The sequence below is a fragment of the Ctenocephalides felis genome, unplaced genomic scaffold (genome assembly GCF_003426905.1).
Source record: "Ctenocephalides felis isolate EL2017-DRISC unplaced genomic scaffold, ASM342690v1 CF-g0.4_SCAFFOLD_00845, whole genome shotgun sequence".
Lineage (NCBI taxonomy): Eukaryota > Metazoa > Arthropoda > Insecta > Siphonaptera > Pulicidae > Ctenocephalides > Ctenocephalides felis.
This window is the reverse complement of record NW_020536999.1, coordinates 64,478,026-64,495,749: the sequence shown is the minus strand read 5'-3', so window position 1 is coordinate 64,495,749 and position 17,724 is coordinate 64,478,026. Positions and strand designations below refer to the sequence as shown.

The 17,724-nt window shown below is 28.2% G+C and overlaps 1 protein-coding gene across 1 annotated transcript in view; it reads right to left on the bottom strand.

Annotated features, from left to right (window-relative positions):
- Positions 1 to 1,151: 1,151 nt before the first annotated feature.
- LOC113387271 (activating transcription factor 7-interacting protein 2-like) overlaps positions 1,152 to 17,724 on the bottom strand; it is a 19,946-nt gene continuing 3,373 nt past the window's right edge. The window contains exons 2-10 of the mRNA XM_026624840.1: positions 14,343 to 14,560; positions 13,856 to 13,976; positions 10,795 to 11,649; positions 9,513 to 9,999; positions 9,322 to 9,445; positions 7,654 to 7,852; positions 5,979 to 6,157; positions 2,766 to 2,968; positions 1,152 to 1,242 (exon numbers count right to left, since the gene is read on the bottom strand). Coding sequence (XP_026480625.1) covers positions 1,152 to 1,242; positions 2,766 to 2,968; positions 5,979 to 6,157; positions 7,654 to 7,852; positions 9,322 to 9,445; positions 9,513 to 9,999; positions 10,795 to 11,649; positions 13,856 to 13,976; positions 14,343 to 14,495 — 2,412 coding nt within the window. The 5' untranslated portion in view covers positions 14,496 to 14,560. The remainder of the gene's footprint in view (positions 1,243 to 2,765; positions 2,969 to 5,978; positions 6,158 to 7,653; positions 7,853 to 9,321; positions 9,446 to 9,512; positions 10,000 to 10,794; positions 11,650 to 13,855; positions 13,977 to 14,342; positions 14,561 to 17,724) is intronic.

The following is a 17,724-nucleotide window of genomic DNA, read 5'->3' as shown; positions in this document are numbered from 1 at the left end:
ATACACAATACACGACATAAAAAAGAGACTTTTGTGAACTTAAAATTCAATAATAAATTGATATGGGGTGGAAGTGTTTAAGCATTACCTACAGAAGCATATACATACACATATTAATTGTACAATTCACATTTGCATATATATAAATAAAGGATACATTGACTGTAAGTAAAATGTTTATTTATTGATATAAAATCAATTCGAAATGAGCTCCCTGAAAGAGATACTTATGACTATTCAAGGTACACCTAAACCCTAGACAATATTAGAATACCCCGTGTTCATGCTAAACACTTCCACACATTTATTTGACTTTTCATAAACATTTCGCGATGAATTTGTTATATCAGATTGTTCTACTAAATTATTTACACAATTTGATGCACAATTAATTGAATCTAATCAATGATTTAATTAAAAACTCGTAATTAAGGCGAGCACGTGTTATTTACAAAAATCTCTTTGACAATTCAAGTTATTGGCAATGAAGTTATCAAAATGTCCAACAAAGCCATTTGTACAATTAAAAGCGCGAGATTCAAAAACAACTTAATCTTTGCGAAATTCATTTATTTTCATCAAAATTTGTTCAGTGATTGGATTTGCTTGGAAATACAAAATTCTTCAGTAAAAATTATTGTATGAAATTATTTAAACTTATTTATTAATAAATGTATGATTTAGAATTGACACTTTAAAATAATATTCTAAATCATATACCATATAATTTATAATCACAATTATTATTAAGTTATCCAAGACTCAAATAATTTTATATAATATATATATATATATATATATATATATATTTATTGACGAAGACTGAAACGTAATATTAAATAAAGCTTTTTTACAACTGCTTTAGTTTTTTTTTACTTGGTGTTACTGCCCAAATCAAAATAACTCATGTATATATATATATATATATATATATATATATATATATACCACTAAATTTTTGCATAAAATTGTCAGTTACATGGTATATGTTTAATTTTTGTTGAATTTGTTAAAAGCAATTGTTTGACTGTTGCAAGAGTGAAACTACAATAATATTAATTCCTTGTATATCAAAAGTCAATAAAATTCATAATGACTTCAATTATTTTCCTTTCTTACAATTCATAATAATAAATAAGATTATTTTATAATTACACCATATCATTCAGTTGTATATTTTTTGGAACACTGAAGTTTCCTACACGACTATGAACATCCACTGCGCGAACTGCAAAATGATACCTGAAAAAATATAAAATTAATGCATTTTAAACAAAATGAGAGTGAAGAAAAATTTCAGTAATAATAATGCCTGATACATTTATAATTGGCATATAGATGTCCATTATAAATTATGTAAAAAAAATTTAAGGAGTTTATTAACTTTCACATCATAAGTTATATTTTTTGGTTCACGCACATTGCAAATTGCAAGCATATGTGTCAATATTGATGTTTGTTTCGTTTCCACTTCCTTGTGAGCCGGGAATAAAAATACATATTTGAATTATTTTTTGACAATTTGTTTTTATAGGGCAGTTCACCCAGTCAATCAAAATTTTGCATTTGCAATTTCTGGCGATTTAAATAATTCAAAAAAACATTTTACTGGTATTGTCCAAATAAGCACTGGTAAATTATTTGGGAAGGCGGGTTAGCTTTTTAGCACCACGAGTTTTTTTTTAATAACGCAAGTAGATGTATATCGGCTCATCATTACAGTATAAACTTTGCAAAATGTATGATTACTGACAATGAGATTTTATAAAAAGTGAACTTGATTTACAAATTTACATTCATGATATAAAACCCAAACCCAATTTAACGAAAACGTAACTATCGCCACTGAGCTGTTGTTTTTTGTTATAGTTAATTAACAAAATCAAAATTCTTAAAATATAATTAAAATCACGGTTTCAAAAAATAGAAAAACAAAATAAACACACTGAAATTATAATTTCAATATTTTAGAATTTAAAACATATGATTTAGAGGTGCAGGCATGCGCAAGCTTAAGCAAACAATTAAATGAATAAATTTTGAATAAAAAAGGCTTTTAGTTTATCAAGACTAAATGTGATTTTTTATTAAACTTTTCGCCAAGGACGGTTGGAACATTTCTGCCCATCTCGGATCTAGTTTTAGAACTACTACTAAAAAAACGCAATATACATAATTATTATCAAAGTGACGGGATATGGTAGGTTTAATTTTGTTGAGTATAAAAAGGGGTATCTAATATACAGATATAAAAATTATAAATACTTGAATATAAGCATGCAAATAAATATGAAAAGAGTCTCTGTACAAAGAGTTTTGCAAGCGCTAATTATTTACTGTTATGAAAAATACATAACACAGCATTGAAAGTTTGTTATTAATATATTCAATCTAATGTTATATTAAAATATTTTTTATGGCAAGGTACAGTAATGCCACTACCATGTTTTGCTACTGCATCAGCCTTTCCCAACAACTAATGAGTAATTCACATTGTCTGTACAAAACAAATGTTTTTCACTTACACATCGCTTAAATATTTATCCAAATCTTGGCATGTTATAATAATTTCAAATTTCGCAAACTTTTGTAAGTTACCTTACAAAAATATGAAGCTTAAGAATACTAGAAGATCACTAGCGACTAAAGATAGATAGCGATTTTGCAGTTGATTTGATTGTTTTAATTTTTTTGTATTTAAATGTGTATCTAGATTCTAGCTCATACCTAAATGTTTTCATGAAACATATTACTAAACAACAAACCTGTTTCCAAGAGTAAACTGTGTAAGTGTGCAAGCCATAGGAAGAGCCATTGCTTTTACATCTCCAACTTTTCGCCAAAGATCTGATGAAAGATTGCCTGAACTAGTTGCAGTGTCCCCTTCTTGATATGCATATATTTGGTAGCTGGCAATCTTAGCTTGATCGAGAGTTTCGTCTGGCATAGTCCATGATATTACAATACCCTGAAGATATAATAAATGTTGAAGTGCAATAAATAGTAACAAAATATGATTACCTTAATACTAGGGATTTTACTACATTAAAGGCCATGATATGAAAAATCATTATATTTATAGAGGTGATTTAGCTTTATCCTCTAATTTGTTTATTATAATAAATATTGATAAACTTTATTCATAAGCCTAATATTGTTATAAAAGTATAATAAATGAAATTAAATTTAAAAAAATATAAATCTTCTATATAGAGTTAAATTATTTATGTGATATGATTGATTTATTACTCAAATAACGAATTCTTTTATTTCTATAAATTGTTCAATATAAATCTGAACTATAATATAAATTAGGATATAAATATATTATGCTGAAAGATTAAGCATTATATATATATTATATATATATACAAATATATATACAAATTTTCATTCATGATATAAAACCCAAACCCAATTTAACGAAAACGTAACTATCGCCACTATATATATATAATACATACACATAACACATATGTAGATAAATTCCAACTGAATTACTTGTGCTCAAATAAACTATTAAATTACAACTCTTTTAAACAATTATTCCTTAATTTAAAAGTATCTACTATTAATAAAGATTCTATAATAAATTGAATATTTATAAAATTCAGAGCATATTGTGCGTTAACATGCATTATTAATACCACTCGAGAAAATTTTACAACAAAAACAAAAAATTAAAAAGCTTATGTGCTCCGCTCTATACCTGTCTAATGAAGTTATCAATCCATGAAATACCTAGATATGTATATTGATAGTAAACTAAACTGGAAAATGCACATTACCATGAAGAGAAAACAAATAGATCTAGAAGTGAAAAAATTGAATTGCTTATGTGCTCCGCTCTATACCTGTCTAATGAAGTTATCAATCCATGAAATACCTAGATATGCATATTGATAGTAAACTAAACTGGAAAATGTACATTACCATGAAGAGAAAACAAATAGATCTAGAAGTGAAAAAATTGAATTGGCTTATAGGGAGATCATCCAAACTCTCATTCGAAAATTCGATTTTATTATACAAAGATTATAAAATCTATTTGTCTATGTAAGGGATAGAGCTGCAGGATTGTGCCAGCCAGAGCAACATTTTTGTAACTTTTCAGGAGAGACAAAAAACGTTTTATAACGAATTTTTGAACTGCTGTTAACAATTTTTTTTATAAATTTTTATAAATATTCAATCTTGTGACAATTATTTGAGACAAGTATGATATTACAAACAATTAACCATTATTTTTTCTTCAATTCTTTGAACATACGTGGTTGCGTCATGCTGTTTTCAAATAAGAGTACATGAATAACTTTTTTCAATCGTTTTATTTTGAATATCGATCAACTCTTTAAATAATTCTTAATAAAAAACAAACATTATTAAACTTGTGGTATATGTTAGTTTATAATTACGACAATATAGTATCTGGCCATAGTTTAGGTATTTCAATATCTAGGATATTTAGCTCTTTCATGGATTTATAATTTACTACTTTGTGATTATCATTTTTATTGTTACTTTTATTCTTTTTTACTTTTATTATTTCTTTATTTAATGATGTTTTATCTGCGGATGACACATTATCTAACTCAAAAATATACAAAATTTAATTTCATGTGAGAATTTATTGTCAGTAAGAATTCATAATTGTTTAATTTTTGTTGCTTACTGTGATATTTGTTCTCAACATAATAAAAATATAACTAGTGGTGCATGGCATCGTGTCTTTAAGCAAATTGGTGGAACTTCCCGTACCGTAATTAAATAGAATCAAGGAATAATAAATGATTTCAAATAGATTATTATTAATACTGTAACTTTCGTTATTCGCATTTGAATGACAAAATATAAGAATAAATTGGACAACGACTTTTATATATGTTTACATAAAAAGTAAATAAAAGTAAAAAAAAAACATATCTCATATTTCTAATAATTATATAAACTAATTTGCAAATTTAAATTTATTTATTTGAAGTATATAAGAGAGTTTTAGAATGTTAGCTAGCAAAAATTAAAAGCCGAATCGTTTTCCATATTTAAACAAAGAAATAATTGTAAATTAAAAAAAAATGGACAAAAAAAATTCTGCTTTCCTAAACTAATCGATTCTTTATACTGCAAAATGTTTTTTGAATCATTCGAATCGGAAGCTTTGTAACGACTGGGTCTGTCTTTTCCAGAAACTAATCACCACGTCATCAATAAAAATTGAATGTTTTTAAATAATTAAATCGGATGCTCTGTTTTCTCAATAAGAAACGATTGCTTTTTGAATGTTTCAAATTGGTTGATCCGTGCTCCCGAAAACGTGGACAGATAATTGTATCCACAAACACACACGCACACAAACACATACATCCATTTTTTAAGGTATGTCAAGATATTCAGAAACCTCTAAAGCGTTAAATATGCAAAAAGTTTCATTTTCAATTTTAGGAAAATTACTATAACTTGCGGTAAGTAAATAATAAATGTATTTATTAACTATCGTTCATTAAGTTTTAATAACAATTAACTTAATTGAATAATAATTTTTATCAGAAAGATTGAACTAAACAACATTGCTGACAGCGAAACTTGTTTATATACGCCACCATGTATTCTGAGATACGAGGTTGCGCATGGCACATTTTTTGGAATTGAGATACGTGATTGTATTTTTCTCAATAAAAAACGTTCGGTAGATTTTTTTTTACAAAACTTCACAGATCTATGCGTCTATATTTAGTGATTGATTTTCGGAATAAAACTCAAAATCGTCAAAAATCGAGTTACGAGGTTGCGTCAGAAAACCATCGATATGTTTCTGACTTTGAACATATAAACAGGAATAGAAGTAAAGAAAAATAGTATATATAATTGCTGGTCTGCTGACTTCGAGACTAAAATATTCGATGAGCACAAAAATTATCATATTACCTGCGCCACTTGACTAATCGTAACAGCGGGTCGGCTGGGTTTGTTAGTCCTACGTGGTTGTTGCTGTACCGTGTCGGAGCAGCATACTGGCAGCTTGGCAGCGGTGGCAGACGTTTAGTTGTCATGAAAGTACCACTAGCAGCACTTCCAATTGAATTGGAACCAGGACTCGACCAACTCATTGGCGAACTAGTGTTCGATGTAGGTCTTGAATTCTTTCCATCTACTTTACCTACAACAATATTTAAATAATATAGAAGCACAATCTGAACCCACTCTTGCTTAAATTTTGCTTCAATTAATTAAAAAATAACAACCACCCTAAATAAGTATAATATATACAGGTTTTAACTTCCCGAAAGAGAAGTTCGCTTTCGATATAAGAGGGCGTCCATTAATCACGTTAGGTTTTTAGGGGGAGGGGGGGTTTGACAAAAAATCACGAAATATCACGTGGGGGAGGGGGTATGGTAAGATATCACGTGTATTTATTTTTTAACTAATTTTTTTTTTAAAAATCAAACATTTTCAAAAAAGGAATCAAAAATCTTAGTTTTTCACGTAACTAAAAATACACGTGATGTTTTGGTGGGGGAGGGGGGGGGTAATTTTGAATATCACCACGTATCACCAAGGGGGAGGGAGGGTCCAAAAATCCTCAAAAACTAGCTCGCGTGATTAATGAACACGCCCTAATCCGATTTGCTAATTTTAAGCTTTCAACAAGTCTTTCTTAATAGTTTGAGACAAAATTGGGAAAATAATGTGTGTATAAGTGAGCCGATTTTTGACCATTAGACGACGTTCTCAAAAACGGCTGAAGTGATTTAAAAAAAATAAGTCATTCGTTTCATTAAGTCATTCGTTTCATTAAGTCATGTAACTCAAAAAAACTCGTTTAGTTTTTCTGACAATCAACCTGGACGTTTCCTTATAATTTGGAGAAAAGTACAAAAGTTTTGATTCACGTTTTCAAAAATAATCCTGATAGATTATAGAGATTTTGAATATTTAAAAACCGTTAGAAATATATCATATGGGAATCGTGGAATTAGATTTTGGCAAAGAATGGCGCCGAACCGTTTCTTCTCAATTAAATGTTATTTTTTGCAATTTCAATAAAATTTAATATGTCTATAGAGATCTGAACAAACATCTTAAATTATTAGAGTCCCACGTAAAGCAATTGAATTTCCAAAAAAAATTTTGTAAATTCTTCAAAATGCTTCAAATTTTATAATAATGAGGTGCTCTTAAGACATACAAATGCGTAATTGTTCACTACAGTTAAAATTTTATTGACAATTTCTGAATAGCTGAATCTAACTTCTTAATAATTAAATCCATCTTAAGGCAAAATGCTACTTATATCTGGTTTATTATCGATATGTCGATTTCCTTTCTCATAGAATAAACCAAATCAATGAATGAACGTTTACAGTTTACAATAGAATTAGAAAAATGCAATTGCATTAGGTTTTGCGAAGATCGAACTCAAATTTTTCTTCAACCACACTTTTTTCCTCCAATACTAACAAAAACTAGTATTTGACATTTCTCGTGAATTATACATAAATTCGATATCTTAATTTTCCTATATTAATAAAATAAAAAAAAAACTAAACCCAAAAATATTATTGACCCCAACCTCGAATTGAAATCTGATCAAAATAATTATTGTAAAATTCATCACAATTAAACAAAACTTTAAAAATATAAATAGCTTACTTTTTTTGCTCATAGAATTTTCCTCTTCTTCTGCTGTGAGATCTACAATAGTGACATCACCTCTTGAATTTGAAGTATTTGTAAGAGCAGTAAGATTCTTTATTAATTTTACTGGCAATGGAGGAGTGGCAGTATTTGAATTTATCTGGTTGTTAGTCAATGTCGTTTCCTTTGGTTGCGACTGATTTGGTTGCTTTACCTATTGTCAAAAAATAAAATAATGAAATAAATGTATGGGCATAAAACAAATTGAGTAAAGCCAGAATATTAGCGAATTAAAAGTATATGGGCGATTAAAAAATGAATCAAGAAAGAATCAATTATAATGTGTAAATTAAGATTCAATCACGGATGTTTCTTTTCACATCTCTATAAAATAAAAATGAAAAACGTCAGTAAATGCTCATGTGACGATTTTGAAGGAAATTTGCAGCATCTGATTTTAAAGTGTAAAAAATATATATCTCAGAGATATATATTTTTAAACGAGATATTCAAATTAAATATTAAGAAGGTATTTATTTTGACTAGCTTGCTTTGTTAAAAAAATATAATGTAATGTATATAAAATTATTATCACGTAGAATATTGTATATAACTGTAAATATTAAATTATAGAATATAATGTAATAGAAATCATGTAAATTGCTCATTTGGAAATAGGAAGCTAAATAAATTTATAAACTAGTCGGGCATGGCATCGTGCCGGGAAATTACCGTAACAGTATTAAATATTCGAGGAAAAAAATCTGTAATCAATGAATATTAATCAATGATTAATAACAATTGTTTTAAACATTTTCAAATAGATAATTATAATCACTATATATTTTATCGTTCATAAAATATACAGTGACGGTTTTATCGCTCAAAACACTTGAGAAATTTTACATTAGTAAGAGTTGCCTAATAAATCCATCTGAGAATTTCTTACGAATAGAAAAACGCATTTAAAATATATACCTTTTCAAACTGAATTGAAATTTAAAATTCATATTTGAAGTATAAAACTTTGTATATTTTTGAAAACACCTTTTTTCTAAAAATTTTGAAATTGGCTTGAACCGTATAAGTAATCTTATTAACAATCTTAGTACGGAACCCAACAAAAAGTAACAAAGTTAGTACTCATTTTTAAAATTATTATTAAATATCTAATAATTTGATGTGCATATGCCTAATGATCATTTTTAACCGCCAAATATCATTTTTTTGTTACTTTTTCCTCTGTATCTCCGAAACCGCTACACCTGCCTTACAAAAAACTTCATCAATTCTTCATTTCGTCAAAATACAAGTGAAATGTTTTTTGAATCAATCAAATCAAGTACTTCGTTCTCTCAAAAACTGAATTACCGTTTTTGGCACTTTTTGCCCCGTATCTTTGGTTGCTTGTCTCCACCAAAAACTAATCAGTCTTCTCATCAATAGGAATCAAATGTTTTTTGAATAATTGAAATCGATTGATTCGTGCACAACACACACACACATACATACACACACACATACATACACACACACACACATACATAATTCTTTCTAAGGTATATCAAAATGTTCAGCAATCTTCAAAACGTGAAGATATGCAAATATTTTCATTTGCGATTTTTTGCGATTACTATAACTTACCCTACAGGGAGTTAAAAAGGTAACGAATGCAAATCTTACCTGTTTTTGAGAGTTTAGCGATTGCTGATTTGTATCCGCAGTATCATCATTATTTTTATTAGATCTTTTGGGGTTGAAATTTACTATTGAGCTTCCCGTTATACAAACCTGCAAACCTACAGATCTGAAGTTGAAAATAATTTATATTATTTACTGCAATGATTAAAGTCTGTATCAAAAATTTTGCATACCTAGTTACATAGTGAGGATGAGCGAGTAATTGACCATTTCGCAATCTTGCCATATTTATACTTGACATGCACTTACCGTGCAAGAAATCAAGGTCTTTTACATGTTTAGTGGCAATTGTAAGCTGCGATTCAAGTTTGCTTACACGACGTTGCAAACCATCGATGAGGTCGCGCGCGCGTTGCAAATCACTTCCTGCATCGATTGCATCGACAATTTTTCCTGCTACAAACCATTCCATATCCTCGCGGGACATCCCGACCAGACTATCTCGCATTAAATCATATGTTTTGAAAACACGCTCAATTCTACCGCGCCTGCGTTTTATTCTTTCATCGCTCTCATCAGTTTTTGTGGTCGACCGTGTTTCATCATCATCTTCAATGCTGATAGTATCGTCAACTTTCATTCTTTTGTTAGAGGAAGAATCTTCATCGGTCAACTCATCATCTCCTGTACGCTTTGCCTGTCTAGAAGTCATTTCCACCTCTAGAAATGAAAATCATCATAAACATTTCCACCTTTAGAAATAAAATCATCATAGTTAGTAGACAATTTCATGCTAATAGTTTACTATGTGAAATAAATTATTATAATTAGCGATTTTGAATAATACAGGTACAATATTTAACCCTAAGAGCGTCTTACGTTCAGAAGCGATGTCCGCTTCTGTTTTAATCTAATATAATAATCCTTTAACTATGTAAACGATTCAAACTGTTTGAAACTAAAACCTCTGATTTGACAAATCGTTTTCAATGAGTTTAAGGGTGTATTCTGGTCCAGAGGCATGAATTTTATGCGTTTTTTTGTAAGATCGTAAAAAAGAACTTTTTGTAAGATCGCAAATTATCATATTCAATATCATATATAGATATAATTTTTTAAATAAGAAATAATGACCTTTGTTGTGGTACTCATTTGTAGGTAATGTATCTTCGTTTCCAAATTCCGATGTCATTATCGCATTTTAAAGAAATTAATAAATAGGTAATAGACTAAGCAATGTGATAAACTAATTTTAAATAATTTTGTGCAAATAAATAACTGAATTACTTATTTAGTTATTTATTTCAAAAATTGAAATTTAAACTTTTGTTTCGGTTAGCAATTTCTGTGTAATATTTTGATTCGTTCACATACTTGATTAAAATAAATAAATGACATTTATAAATTGTTTTCATAAAATATGCGCGTCTTGACCTATCTAGCTTAATATATTTGATACATAATTATAAAATATTTCTAAATTTAGACATTTAAAAGCAATTAGTGATAATTTACCTTGTGAAGTTGTAACCAATTCTGTGAATTCAACCTCAGTCATTGAATCATTATTGGATTCATTTTGCTCCTGAAAGCCATTTTCATCTATATTGTTTTGGTTCGAAATAACTGTAGATTCTGATGAATTAACCTCACCATTTGTTATTTCATTCTGCTTCTCCATAAGAAAATTATTGACTAAATTATTATTCGCACTTGCGGAGTTGGTATCAACCGCTTCCAATAAATTATTTGCGTCGAACGTTTGATCAAAACATTCATTTTCATTCTCTTCTGGAGACAAAAACTCTTCACTTACATTATCAGAATTCCCATTTTGATCATTTTCAACGCCATCAGAATATAGAAAATTAGTTTCCATATTAACGTTATTCGTTTCAGAACTACCATTCATGCTTACATTTTCTATATCTTTGGTAGATTCTGTACGATCTGATTGCTTAGGTTCAGACTTATCAGATAGGTTAGAATCTAAGTCGCCACCTGTAGTTGCATGATTGCTTGAATCATTCGAATCCAATATTTCTTTTTCAAGCAATTTGGAATCTGTTATTGATTCCGAACATAAAATATTTGTGTCGTCAGCTTTTTGTTCCTTTGATTCATTTGATGATATGACATCCTTACCTTCTATATTTACAGAGTTTTGTGATTCGTAAACATTGTGAACATCATGAATGATTTGTTCATTTACTTTATTATTTTCCACATTATTTCCATTTTCCTCCACAAGAGATTTCATATTTGTTTCGGCTATTACTACTTCTGTTACTTTATTGGTAGAATGGTTAGAAATAATTGGTTCTTCTACAAGTGAGTGACTATTGTCGACTTTATTAGGTTCTACACCATCTAAAAATTATATGTGGTATCATGATATATATATATATATATATATATATATATATATATATATGTATTGAAGTATGTGAATTTGGTGTTGATATATATTTTGATGAGTTATTTTGATTCGGGCAGTAACACCAAGTAAAAAAACTAAAGTAGTCTTCGTGGAGACCGTCATTCTGTGGAACAAACTTAAAGATTTTATAATAATGTAGAAGGAAAATGATATAAAGTTATATAACTCATATATATACTTACAGAAAATTAATTATACAAAAATACACTACACTATTTACACAGTAATAAACCTAGCTTTTAATAAATGGACCCAATTATTAATAGCTTGGTTTATTACTGTGTAAATAGTGTAGTGTATTTTAGTATAATTAACTTTACCGAAACGTATGGTTAAATAGAGTTTTTCGCAACTACTTTAGTTTTTTTATTTGGTGTTACTGCCCGAATCATATATATATATATATATATATATATATATATATATATATATATATATATACTAGCAAATCCGGCGAACTCCGTTTCGGCACCAGATGGTTTCGTTTTATGTAACATTTCGTTTGGTGATTAAAAGATGAAGAAAAAAAAATTTTTTGTTTTATATTTGAAAAGGAAAAAATTTATTTCATTTCACAACAGTAGTGAATTTATTAATTATATTTATTTATTAATATTGGTTGCTTCAATCAAATTCGGCATAAATCTTTTTACCGAATAAGTCTTTTTACCGAAAGTTGAGTACCGTTGCAAAGTTGCGGTGGATTCAAATTACATTGGCATATGGTCGTCATTGGTCCAATATCAAAATTTTCCTCATCACTGTAGTTCGCAGTGGGATCATATTGGAATGCCAAACGATTGTATGATGCCAATGATCTTATCATTCTTCATTTAATTTTTTTTTCATGCTATTTCCATACGAAGTTTGATTGAATTGCGCACTATCTAAAAGTTAATATTAAGAGCTGAAACTTTCAGAGAATTGTTTTTTATCAATTTAGAACCATTTGAGCCTTTGGGAGCAAGTAAATTGAAAAATGTCCAAATTCAGGACCACCCTAATATATATATATATATATATATATATATATATTCCTATTAGGCATATTCGGCCGAATACCGAATAGTTAAAATCAAAGGCGCCGCCGCCGCTCAGCCACAGCATTGTTGGTGTTTTATCTTTCATTCAATAAAGTTTAGTTTTCATCATATGGTAGGAAGAAATGAATTCGTTATTGTATAGATAATAATTTAAACTTTATCGACTTTTGAGGTTACAAATGAATACGTGAAGAACTTTTTTCTGAATATTCACAAGATACTTTATTGTTACATGTTTATATTATTTAATAGAATCATTTAATGGTTACACAAAAGTGCAGTATCAATACAATAAAGTCATTTATTATTCTCAACCTAAGCATTTCCAAGAAAAAGAGCTATTATTGGCTCTTTATCGCAAAATATACAAACAAATTTTTTTATCTTTTTTTATTTATTTTATTATGATTAGCATTCCTAATATTGATTTCATGAAAGAAATAATTCGAAATACATTTACATATATGTAAATAATCGCTTTTTTCATATCACATGTGGTATTCAATTGGTCGGTATTCGGCCGAATAGTATAAATGGTGCCAAATACTGCAAATAGCAAAGAGTAGCCGAATAGTGGTTGTAAGCCTAGGCATAAAATTTGAATAAATATGTAGGCATGCTCCAGAGACCGAATACCGAATATTCGGCAACTATTTGGCAGGTTTTTGGCGCCTAAGCTCGTTTGTATTGATGTAATTACTATCAATAATTGTTATATTACTGTTCGAAAAAGAAACAATCAATTACAAGTATTTTGCAGCCCAATCGTCAAATTAAAAAAAAGTTTAGTGTTTAATACATTTTATATAATTTTTTTTTGTTTTATATAATTTGTTTTTCCTGATTTGATATTTATAATTTTCTCCTTTTTATATGTAATATCAACTATTGTTATTTATGTAATATGTTTTTATAGATTACTGAATGATGACACACATTAAGTGTCAAAACGTTTAATAGAATAATTTTTTTTTCTATTTTAATGTTTTTTTAATTCGATGATTGGACAGCAAAATACTTCAAATATATATATATATATATATATATATATATAATATATATATATATATATATATATGTAAAAATAACATACCGTTCTGTGTATTATCACCAGGATCACAATTCGATTCAATATGTTCTTCTTCAATACATGGCAAAGGATCATCTTCTGCTTCTGAGTCAGACAGCTGCAATGGGCTATCATTAAAGCTATCCTGAAAATTTAATATTTTTTATATACCAGCTTGTAAATTACAAATATGAAATTAATCAACATGAGAATTCAGAAAGTTAACACTTAAGTTTGGTATTTAATAAAATAAAATCTTTATAGCCTACTGAGTCCAGATATTATTACTTATTATAGTCACTGAAAAATTTTTTGGTCTGTGAAATTTTGGTTTTGAGAAAAAAAATTGATCTGCAAAATCTGCAAAAATTTTATGTTGCTGTTCATAGTGAATGAACCAGAATGGCACGCACATCAATTAATATAATAATTATTTAATAATATAACATAAACAATATTAAAATTAGTATTTAGTATATATTGATAAGAAAATATCTAATTCATTTCTTACTTTTCCTATAGTTGAAACTTGCAATAACTTTGGACTGGCGGCCTCGCGGTCGTTTATTGTATTTGGTTTATCAATCTCGGTATTGCTTCCATATTCCAAAGTATAATCTAAACTGCTACCAGAAGGTAATACAATTTCTTCTGACAATGACATTGTGAGAACAGAATTTTATATCATCGAAATTTGCTCTTTAGTAGAGAAATAACTATGTGCATGTCCTAAAATATTAGGCATAATTATAATTTAAATGCATGTTATAATATTCTAAATTCGATGTTGACATATGTATTGACAGAGTGTAAAAATCAGGCTTTACATCAATAAAAATCATGTTTTTATCTAAAAAAAAAAAAAGAAAAAAATCCATACATATACGTTGACTTGATTCAGTTGAACTAAAATAATTGAAAAGTCTAACATATGCAATAATATGTTTGAAAACTAGAAGTAAATAGTACTTACAATTTGCCCATCCTAAGATTAACAATAGAAAAAATAATAAAGGTCCAGTCATTTAAGCTTAAATTAAGTAAGAATCTCGGAATTTGAGATAGCCAGCAGTACCCAGTAGGTGTCAATACCATATGTAGGTTTTGAGACAACTTTAGGGTGTCAATATACAAGTATTTACAGACTTACAGCTGGGTTTTTCGAATTCCGAGGTAATCTTACTATAACGACTGGACTATAATCCATATTGTGAGGATATGGTGATGCAGTACATATTAAAACCGCTATTTATACAGTTGTTTTTCACAATTTTATCAACTGAACAACTTTTTACTAAAGAGTAAGTATGTAATGCATGTGATCTGTAGACCGACTGGAAAATATAATGAAAAACTGATTAAAAACAAGGTTCTAACATAAAACTTATTGTTAATTGTCCAGTAAGTATAGTGTTGTTTGACATTTTTAAATTTATTTTTGATTTTTGAAGGTATCTTATTAAAAGTTGGCTTCAACAATATATATATATATATATATATAATATATATATTATAAAATTTTGTGATATGAGTGGAACGAATATTAAATGTTAAATACGAACAATACAACACTCAGATTTTTAACACACCTTTATTTAATAATTGACAGATGTTTCGAGACCATGGTATGCTTCATCTTCAGAGTAATTTCAAAAAGTATATATAAGTAACTGTTCTTGAAATTACACTGAAGATGAGTCATACCATGGTCTCGAAACGTCTGTAATTATTAAATAAAGGTGTGTTAAAAATCTGCGTGTTGCATTGTTCATATTTAACATTTAATATATAATATATATATATATAATATATATATATATAAATATATTAGATGGTAAAGTCTTGAATTTGCAAATATTTTGTAGAGCTTCAAACAAAGAATCGAAAAAGTAATGAAAAACAAAAGTTTTTTAAAAAAACATTTCTTTATTTATTTACTGTCGACGTTTCGGAACGTTCCATCTTCAGGACATCTGTCAAGAAACATGATCTTGATAAGATTTAAGCAAACAATATATTTAAGGAAAGCAGAAGATGATTTTGTTATTCAAAATTTCTTTAAATTATGTCTTTTTTTAATTTGTTATGTGAGACAAAAAGTATTATTCCCTCGATGTTATGAGATGACTATGGGTAACAAACTGATGATTGAACAAAAGGATTTTAAAGATTTTTTGTGTCACATAACAAACTCAAAAAAGACATAATATAAAGAAAGTTTGAATTGCAAAATTTGTTTCTTCGTCTGAAAAGAAATTTATAAAATCATTTTTTTTGATAAAATCTTTTTTAGTGAAACAGTGTTAGTGCAAAATCGATCATACAGGTAATTAATTTTGTTTTTTCAGTAATCTTTTCTTAAAACTTTCTATAACTATCCAAATTTTTTAATATTTTGTTATATAATCCACTCATTTATTCTTATCATTTTCATTTTGATTATATTGTCATATTTCAGTACATTATTTTTTCCACAATTTTATTCATTTTATATAAAACATCCACCATCTTCTGCTTTTCTTCAACATATTGTTTGCTTAAATCTTATCAAGATGATGTTTCTTGACAAATGTCCTGAAGATGGAACGTACCAAGTTCCGAAACGTCGACAGTACATGTATAAAGAAATGTTTTTTTAAAAAACTTATTTTTCATTACTTCTTGGATTCTTTGTTCAAAGCTCTAATATATATATATATATATATATATATATATATATATATATGTATATATGTATATATTTTTAAACAGGCTGCTTCAAAAAAAATGTAAACACACTTTGAACTTCCATAGAAAATATATTTACCATTCTACAAAGTTAAATTTCAGAAAAATTGAAAGCTGAAAGTCCAATGTAAATGAAACCTAAATATCAAATGTTAATACTGTTCAAATTGGTGACCTGTAGCATCAAGACAATTCTGAATTCGAGTCACCACTGATTCTGTACATCGTATCATAATATCCAATGAGATTTCTCTACACACTGCTTGAATCTCATTCCAAAGAATGTCTAGATTACATGGTTTACGTTTGTACACCTCATCTTTTACTGTGCCCCTCAAGAAAAAATCCAGTGGTGTGAGGTCTGGAGAGCGTGCTAAAAACTCGATTGGACCCCTGCATCCTATCCACTGGCCCGACAAATTTTGATCCAGGTAAGGTTGTACATCCCTGTGATAGTGCGAGGCTAAATGATGCTACTCATAAATCCCGATTCACGTTTCACCATCTCCTGAATCCATTCACAAAATTGCAACCTTGTGATGTACAAAATCAGTGGTGACTCGTACTCAGAATTGTATTGATGCTGCAGGTCACCAATTTGAACAGTATTAACATTTGTTATTTATGTTTCATTTCCATTGGACTTTCAGCTTTCTATTTTCTAGAAATTTAACTTTGTAGAACGGTAAATAGATTTTCTATGGAAGTTCAAAGTGTGTATACATTTTTTTGAAGCACCCTGTATATTGAATCATACAATTAATTTGATAAATCAGATTCCAAAGATTCCAGTTCATCGATGTTAGTGGTTGTTTTGAATTTGTTGTCCAGTTGTTAAAGTTCCACAGATTAAAGAATAAAATTATAGCCAAAACATGCTGATTTCAAAATAATTTTTTGAAACAATTCATGTTTTTTTATTGATGTCATGCCCGATTATTAGACTGTCAATATATATGCAGATATGTCATAACATTATATTATATGGAACTCTTTAGTACCTTACATTGATAAATGGTGGTAATTTCATTAATAATTAAAGAAGAGGTTTTTCTCAACTTGTAAGTCTGTCACAAAAACAAAAGAGAGTTTATTATTCAAATGACAATTCTGTTATCAGGATTATTGCTCTATAAATATTCTCATGAAGGAAACGAGACAAAAAA